Source organism: Diplotaxodon limnothrissa, linkage group LG5 (genome assembly GCF_057381915.1).
Source record: "Diplotaxodon limnothrissa isolate DT_005_m linkage group LG5, D_limnothrissa_male_GT1.1, whole genome shotgun sequence".
In the NCBI taxonomy this organism is placed as follows: domain Eukaryota; kingdom Metazoa; phylum Chordata; class Actinopteri; order Cichliformes; family Cichlidae; genus Diplotaxodon; species Diplotaxodon limnothrissa.
In genome coordinates, this window is record NC_140600.1 from 39807061 (window position 1) to 39816469 (window position 9409).

Below are 9409 nucleotides of genomic sequence, written 5' to 3' on the forward strand. Positions count from 1 at the left end.
CTCCTGCCTCGATGAGCAAAGCTGTTCTCGTTCTGCAGCTACCGTCTTTTATGTTTTCCCCAAATAAGGCACTTCTTAAAATGTGTTCCTCGGTCTTCAGATTGTAGATCAGGTCGGTGTGAGGGGCGGATCGCTGGGTTGTGGGGATGAACGGTCGGCTTCTCTGGTATTTTTATGCGATTTGATTTTTGCACTTCGGTTGGATCAATCGGATCAAAGCGTACGTTGCTAATCCAGTTTATAATGCAAGATCCAAAACGTCTAACAGCAAAGATGTGACCGCATCACTTCAGCATCGTTTCAGCATGCAGCGAAGGCTCGATGTCAGCAGTGCCGTCTCAGGATTGATGGACAGATGGATGAACAGATTTATCAACAGATCAATGGAGATTTTATGGATGGATTTAGTATTTAGTATTTATTTATTTATTGTCATTGTCAAGAACAATGAAATTGCGTTTGGGGCTTCCATACAACCCAAAAAAAAGAAGAAAATAATAAATACCCCTTAAAACCCAAGTGTACATATTTAACCCAGTGTGACTCCAATGCAATAAGACAATCCTTAGCAATAATGTTCGTAGAAATTCAGACAAAGACCTGAGAAACATGACAAAATACAACAATGCAACCCATTCAATATTATTGTACTGTGAGATATGATATCAGATATGATAGTTATCTATTTAAGAAAGAGGGGGGGGGGGGGGCAGGAGGGGGAAGAGAATAAAGATATGATGCACCAATGCAGACCAGTTCATTGCTATTAAGAAGTTGGATATGGTTATTGTCCGTGAGAGGGGGGCAGAGAGTTCAGGAGCCTCACAGCCTGTGGATACAGGCTGTTGGCCAGTCTGGATGTTCTGGCCTGTATAGACCTGTACCTTCTCCCTGAGGGCAGCAGATGGAAAAGGTGGCGCGCAGGGTGATGTTGGTCCCGCAGGATACTGTGCACCCTCCTCAGACAGCGAGTGGGGAAGATATTACTGATCTCTGGCAGACTTGTTCCAATAATTCTGCCAGCTTCTTTCACCACCCGCTGGAGTGCTTGCTGATCGGCCTTGGTGCAGCTGGGGAACCACACTAGAAATCCATACGTCAGAACGCTGCTGATGGCACAGTTGTAGAAGTTCAACATCAGAGATCTGGGAATGTGTGCGCTCCGCAGTCTCCTCAGGTAGTAGAGGCGCTGTTGGGCCTTCCGTACAACTGAGGTGATATGGTTGCCCCAGGACAGGTCCTCGGTCACAGTTACCCCCAAGAATTTAAAACTGCTCACCCTCTCCACCGCCTCACTGCCAATGAAGAGAGGCAGATGGTTGTTATGACCCCTCTTCCGGAAATCTACAATGATCTCCTTGGTCTTTTTGGTGTTTAAGACCAAGTTATTGTCGTGGCACCATGACTCTAGTTGTTGCACCTCTGTCCTATAGTTTGTCTCATCATTGTTGGATATAAGTCCGAGCACTGTAGTGTCATCTGCAAACTTAACAATGAGATTGGACGCGCAGGAGGAAATACAGTCATGGGTGAAGAGAGTGTATAGCAGAGGGCTCAGAACACACCCCTGAGGGGCACCGGTGTTGACCACAAGGGTGGAAGAGGTGTTCTTACCCACTCTGACACTCTGTCTACGGTTAGTGAGGAAGTCCACAATCCAGTTGCACAGAGAGGAGTTAAGTCCCAGTTGGTGGAGTTTGGGACGGATTTTTTTTTTTTTTTTTTTTTTAGTATGAAGCAGAAGGGAAGAGGAGGTCTGAGTGATGGACAACGGGATGTGGGAAGTACTTCTGCTTTGTTCAAACTGCTGTCAGCTTCCAAATGCTAGTCTTCTGAGCTCTGTTCAGACGCACCATAATCAGATAACAGGCTTACAGCCCTGCGCGTCACGCCTGTGTTTTCGCTTTATTTTTGAAAGTTCACAGTAAAAATTCCTGACAAACAGATCAGTTAGTTTACGATAGCGATGCACATTGCAGAGGTACACCAGGATGATGCGCCCAGCTGCAGGCGCAGAGCGTAATTAAGTTCACATCCTGGTGTGAAATGGTTTCCTCTTCCTGCGCTGCCACACTGATCAAGCGTAATCCTTCGGCGGCGCACCCGGGGAACTCGCGGAGAGGCAAGATGCTCTTACTCGCCGCACGCACGGATTCATTTATAATTAGAACGGCACTCACATTTCTGTCCTGCTCAGCATCTCCAGCGCGCTGCAGGACTCTCATCTAAAGCTGCAGCCTAATGATGCAAGAAAACACAGTGCTGTGGTATTAACAGCCATCTAACAGCCTCTTGACTGCTGTATGTCTTACACAATGGCTTTCCATTAAAGTCCTGCTGGTGTTTTGCTGTTTACGCTTGTGATTACATCACGACACCAGCTTTACTGGATGCTGAAACAATTACTCGATTTAATCAATTATCCACCTGACTGAGAATTAATCGGCCTCTGTGCTGGGAATCGTGTCTGAAAAACCTCTGTAATATTGTTAGGCCCCTTTGTGTGCAACTTGATTTTATAAACCTTCATTAAAAAGTTCATAAGATGCTAAAAAAAACAGAATATTAAAAGATCTGAATGTGCAGCATCTTCAATCTCTGAGTTAATACTTTCAATCATAAAGCAGCTGCACAGGTCAGAGGCAACCTGTCGCCACAACATCATGGTGCGACTCAGACCGACTGCAATCACTCGCAGACACGCTGGAAACGGTTTGCAGTTAATCTGAGTTTGTGCTGATGAACACAACTCATCTCTGCACTCGACTGAACGGGTTCCACACAGCTGGGTTCTGCTTAAGGTTCCATATAACTGCTGATTTGTGGTTTTCACTGATTGTCACAGTTAATAATCATATTATCAAACTGACTTAACTGATGGGAGACAGACTGTCTCCACCTGTCTCCTTCGATCTGACTGTGATCACTGACCTTTTCCCCCCATGTGACCGTAGCACGGGACAAATGATTCTGCAGCATTAAATAAGGGAACAGCTCAGAGCTCCAGATTAGGGGACCGTGCATGGTGTAAAATGACAAGTTAAAATAAAAATATGGAGTAAAAACAGATCAAACTTCACATTTTCACATTTCATGAATATTTACGGAAACACAACGAAGAAGCTGAGATGTCAACAGCACGTCTCGGTTTTTGTGCATTGGTGCAACCACAATCGTCGCATTACAAACTACAGTTTACTTCCTGGAAGTCACATTTATGATCCAAGCAATTAATCGAGATCTGAAAATATTTGGAACTTTCAGACGTCGTTGTGCCGCCTCTCTCGCGTCGTGAGACCGATGCGTCTTTGTAGACGTTAGCTCCCGCCGGGGGCCGTTTCCCTGGATGGCAGCCATGTTTACGCGTGCACAATCTGATTAAAACTGAGATTAGAGCTTCAAGGTGATCCGATCCTGACGAGCGTTTTGTGGATCAAAGGTTTCAACAGATTCAATAATTCTGATACGTGCAGAATTGTCCATCTTCCCAGAAATAGTAGAAGTTGTGATTTCCGACTGTCAGGATTTCTCACACTGACACAGACCAGTTTTCTGTCACTCCCACCACGTCTACCACTAAACTAACTGACCTGCACCGTAAGGATAAATTCTCTCCAAACATGAGAAGAAGTGTTTGCACAAATCCAATTAATGATTGACGCAACCACCTGGAAATGTTGAAAATCTTCTGACTGGCTTGTTTACATAAAGCATTTTTATTCCCATCAGACCTTTGATCCGGTTACGCGCGTCCATGTAAACATGGCTAATGTGTCAAGACACTGCTGCTGATGTATACCTGGAAAGGTTTGGCAAAAGGCATTTATGTGTGAACACGCTGTGATCCTGCTGAGAACATTAAGAAGCTCTGCCAGTCAATCACGACAGCGAGGACCAGTGACAGTCCTTCCTCTGCCAGTGACACATCAGACTGTGCACAGAAGGAGCAGCACATCAGGCAGTCGTGCATATTATGAATTTATATCATGGCGGTTTGAAAAGCACGTAAATTATTAAACAGGGCAGGTTGATTGAGTTCAGCTGAGCCAACCATCCACCGCATCTCTGCTTCCAAGTCCTTTAAACGGCTCCTCAAATGTAGTTTGTCCTCGGCTCGCTGCACCCCGACAGAACAATACCCTCATCAAATGCACAGTGACAACTCCTCTTATTTACAGCTGCAGCTCGCACCGAGCGAGCGGCAAAGGGTGGGTGAGGAAGACAATGGCTGAGGAGGGAGATGGACGGGAGAGAGGAAGACCGAGGCAACACTGTGGATCGGGAAACTCTGAAGAATAACGTCGGCACTTCACTCCAGCGATGGCAAATCGGGACAAAGCTTATCGATAACAGGTGCGAATTCACACCCGCCCACACAGGGCTCGGGTAAGTACAGCACAGCAGGCTCGTTTAGCCCATTTCTCAGGTGTAATGTGGTGTTTATAAGCCTCCAGGGACGGCGCTCCCCCCCAGCGCTCCTCTCCTCCAGGGAGGGAAGAGAAAAACAAAAACCAGCCTAGAGAGGTTTGGAAACGTGCTTTCCCCGTCATAACAACAAACCGCTGCCATCACGATAACTAGGCCTGGACGTTCTCCTCATCGTCATCTTCACATTATTTCTGCCACGTCACCACCACTGGTGTCATTATCCACATCCACAGCGTTATAATCCCAGCAAAGATACTTTGAATCAAAGGGGCATGAATGTTACGCTGCACCGCTCAGTGTCTTCAGCACCCAGAAACATCTTTTGTTTAACAGTGACTCAGCTGATTGGCTGCTAACCTGACATTGGTTAACACTGGGTTAATCATCTGTTTATGAAGCAGCAGCACAACAGCAGCAGCAGCGCCGGCCCACACAACAGTTGTTTGTTTCTTCTAGTCGCAAATCCTTGGATTGAAACACATTTGTAGGTTTGCAGGCTGCAGAAATTTGACCAATTGTGTAAACAGGCGAACAGACAAAGGAGCGCGGACGAGCGAGTCAGCCTCCTTCTGCCTCCGCTCCCCCTCTTTCTCTGCCTGTCTGCACAGAGAAGCATCTGTGTTTTCACTCCTGAGCGGCGGCGTGCCCACCGCTGCAGGGCTGCGTGTTTGTGTCACCGCGGCAGCCTGAAGGTCGCTGCTCGGCCACGAGGCGCCGAAGGGTTCGGAGTGACGGCTGAGTGTCGAGAGATCGATAACTTTGATACTAGTTCAATGAGTGCTTCTGTGGTGGTTTTCACATCTGCATTTATTCATTTATTTGCATTTTTAAAAGATTTTTTCAAGAAGAACCGTTAAATAAAAACTCAATTCCGTGTTTTTACCATTTAAGGTAGAACGTCATTAAGAGCTTTAACCTCCTAGGACCTGGCGTCCACACATTTTGGGTTATTTAGACCAAAATACTCAATTTTGCTCTAGAAGGGCCTGATATCCACCTACGAGGACATTATGCTGCTACTGTTCTATCAAAATCTTAAACGAATATCCTCATATGTGGCTCTTATTTTTCTTAAAAACAAAAATAAGGTAAAAAATAAAATCTGGTAATTCTTTGTTTTTACATTCATCGGGCCCCAATCAGCCCAAATATCAAAGAGAAATTAAAAATGAATGCAGTGGAAGAGTTCAGGTCTTAGGAGGTTAATGTCTCTTTAATGAAGAAAAAGTTCATCCATGCAAAACAATCCATTTAAAAACTTTATTTATTTAATTCATCTATTAATTGCTCTCTTTGAAGTCATCAATATGCAACATTTCATGGTTAGAAATGAGCAAAACGAAGCTTTCTAGTGTTTTGTTTTCACATCAGTGATGTCACAGGATTTCTCCTGCATAGAGAAGTATATTTAAGGCTGGAGTAGCTAAATGTCATTCATTTATTTAAAGGCATCAGTATTTATTTGAAGGCAGTCACTTTAAGTTGCAAAGACAAAATAAATGTGCCTGTGTATTTCAGGGTGAGACCAAATGTTTTTAATATGGAGAACTTGGAAATTGTGATTCAGCGTAAACTTGCAATTTCTTTATTACATTTTGCACCAGTGTTCGGGGGGTTTGCTGACAGAAGTGTGCGGAATAACCCTCTGCTTCGTTTGCTTCTCTTTCACCCTGAGAGGGCGTTTAATGAGAATGAAATTAAAGTAAAGCCCTTTTGTTTTAGAATTAGCTTTAATTTTAACATTGTGTGTTCACTAATCAAATATAAGCTTCGCTTTTCTTTGCGGGATTAGAAATATCAGGAAACGCATCGTTTTCATCAAACGAGCTAATACAGACTCACGGCACAGCCTTCCTCCCAAACCTCCAAGTACTGAGACTGCAAACCTCATTACATCCCAGCAGGAGAACTCACAATTTCAAACTTTCACATGATGAGCAGCAGCATGTGAAGCAGACACATGAATAAACGGCACCTGTGACGTGATCAAAAGCTTCCCAGAAAAACATGAAGGCCTGCACAGATGTGACCTCTGCAGCCTCAGCTGTCACACAAAGACTTCAGCATGCTCAGGCAGAAACACACACGCACACAACATCAGCAATCAAACAACTTCCACAATCCATGTGACGGCTGGAGCTTCAAGACCGAAGCTGTTAGGAGTCACCCGGTTCCACGTCCGCTGCCTCCCCACGTCTTCCCTGCAGGGGTTTCAGTAGTTCGAGCTTCAGTGGTTTTCTCAGCCCCGACCGCGTCCTCCAAATAAACACTCAGATCTGACAGTTGTTTCTAAAATAACCCTGTAATCCTGAAAGTACCAGTTTAGAGTTCAGGGCACATACGTGCACTTATTTACACCGCTGCTAGAAGTCGTTTAAACCTGAAACTTAACGGCATGTTGCAATAAGCTGCTGCACAAACATGTTGTTTGTTAAGCCTCAAAATGTAAAAAAACCCCAAAAACTTAGCAAACAATATAAACAATGTATCAATTTTAACAGTAAGAAACAAATGACGTGATGAACTGCCAAAAACTGCAGTTCCTCCAACGTCCAGCAGAGGCTGCAATAAATAGGCTCAAATAAACTTGTTTACAGCCTGATATATATAAATAAATAAATACTTTCAGAACAACTGTAGAGGACCTGAAAATGTTTTTATAAATAACATCTGTTGTTTTTCATCTGCTTAGATTGAATGAAGGTTTAAACTTTGCATTATTAGAGGCGTGGCCTCTCTGATTGACAGCCTATGGATGCAGCTTGTTAACTAAGATAGCTAGTATTGATAATTTAGTAATCCACTACTGCGAAACACATGTGGCCACTTGTGGCTCCATGAAAACTAACATGGCGAAGTCAGAAAGCCACAGCTTAAAAATGCTGTGGCTGCTTCCATCTTTTACATACAGTCTGTGTTTGGTACAGACTGTATGTCACATCGAACATTTAATGTTGACCAAAGGCAGCTGAAACTTAAACAAGGCAAACAGCGGTGACTTTTAAAAACTGATAAAAAGTCGTTGATGTTTATTTTTTCCATGAAAAAAACAATGAAAAAGACCAGATTCCATTTTATTCCATGAAGTCACTAACATTTAAAATTTAGAGGGCTTTTAAGTTTTCAGCGAGATGTTAGGGGACATCACCCTGAGCGGAACATTTGTGGAAAGGCATTCAAATGAAACTGAAACTATTCTGAGAGTACTGATAATGTTTTTGCAGCATGTGTTGAGTAAACGCAGCTGAAACAAACACCGTCCTGAGTAACTCGTATTCATTTTTGTTATTTTTATTTCTTTATAAGAAAATGTTGGAAAATAAAAAGAGACAAATATCTGCAGAGCTCCGCGGGTCAGAGGAGACGTGTGTTTCTGTTCATCACACATCAGCGTCATTACAATATTTCGGGTTTGTGGAGCCTTAAACAAAGACTTCACCTTCAGCTCTGCGACACGTCACGATGGTGCGGGTTTGTGTGTGTGTGTGTGTGGGGGGGGGGGGGGGGGCGGCACGGCTCATTGGTTGTTTGTCTCAGTTGGAACCGCTGCAGCTCAGACGGGTCTGTGACTTCACAGCCGCGCGCGGCACAGCCACGGGCGCCCCTTTGTCTCTACCAAAGTGTCACTTCACAAAGACCACGCGCCGAAAACACCCACTCTCATCACGCGTGACCCAAACGCTCAGCCAGGTATCATCCTGCCTCTCAGCAAACATCGCAGGGCCGCACGTGCGCTCTCCACACTTGAACTTTCTGTGCGGCCCGAGACAAAGCCCGGCCCTCGTGCACGAGCAGAACAGGTCTGAGCATCCGCGCGCACCTCTCCTCCGACTCCCAGCCAGCTCCATGAATTATGGAGGGAGGCTATATTTGGAGTGTGGAGGCCGAGGGAAGGGGCTCGCTGTGCTGCTGGAGCTTTGTTCACTGTACGCGCTCATCATTTATTGACTGGTGCCACGCGCGCTCTCCTGCACGCGCACATTCACCCTCAGTTCTAATTAGGGGATGATGGGGGGGGGGGGGGGGGTTAACAGCTGTACATCAGCTCCCCCAAAACGCGCGTGTCCCAGCCGAGAGTTTCTCACACTTGCTTCATCATTTAGGACCTACTCCTCCTCCGCACAGCCAGAGGAGGAGGACAGCCAGATATCTGCGATCCACGCGTGACGAGACAAAAAACTACCAGGAGCGTTCACGAGTAAAGGCAGCGGGTATCCCCCCAGGATGGGAACAAAAGACCCTCTCTGACTCCCGGGGGGTGGGGGGCTGTCACTTTAGAGTGAGGTTCGAGGCTGGGGAGGGAGATGATTTTTTTTTTTTTTTTTGGGGGGGGGGGGGCACGGACGTGAAAAACATCCCGAGGACCGCACGACTCTCTGCTCCAGCCTGCGCGCGTTAACGCGGGGAGTGATGACGGCGTGGGTGTTTACCCCACTTTAACACACGCACGCACACCTCCTCACTCACCTCCACGATGAACGTCTTCTCCTCCCCGCACGCGGAAACGACCCAGAACAAAAGCGGGAAGTAGCAGGTCTTCCAGCAGAACCCCGGGAGCCCCGCTTTCCTCCTCCTGCGCCTCACTCCTCCACCTCCGCCTCCTCCTCCCGTCGCCATGGCTGTATCCCCGAATTCCCCCCCTCCTCCGCCTCCGCTTCCCGCCGGTGATGTCCAGGCTCCTGCTACGCTCTTTTACCGGAGGAAACGGTCCGTGCGCTCCTGCTTCATCCCGGCCACGGTCACTCGCGTCTCCTCCTCTCCGGGTTCCACGCACCGCTGCTGTGATCGCACTGTGGGTTCGCTTCACTGAAGGGGCGAGCGGCTCACGCAGGTGCAGCGGGAACAGCTGAAGGAAGCCTGGCTACAGTAACGCGGGGATGCTGCTCCGGTCTGTCCGGTAACAGCAAGGAGGAGAAGGGGGAGGGACCGAGAGAGGGAGAGAGAGAGGAGGAGAGAGATGGATGTTGTGATGGATGTTGTT

The 9409-nt window shown here is 46.5% G+C and overlaps 1 protein-coding gene across 1 annotated transcript in view; it reads right to left on the reverse strand.

The window, feature by feature from the left end:
* mmp24 (matrix metallopeptidase 24) overlaps positions 1–9169 on the reverse strand; it is a 72618-nt gene extending 63449 nt beyond the window's left edge. The window contains exon 1 of the mRNA XM_085354764.1: positions 8896–9169. Coding sequence (XP_085210890.1) covers positions 8896–9045 — 150 coding nt within the window. The 5' untranslated portion in view covers positions 9046–9169. The remainder of the gene's footprint in view (positions 1–8895) is intronic.
* Positions 9170–9409: the final 240 nt, after the last annotated feature.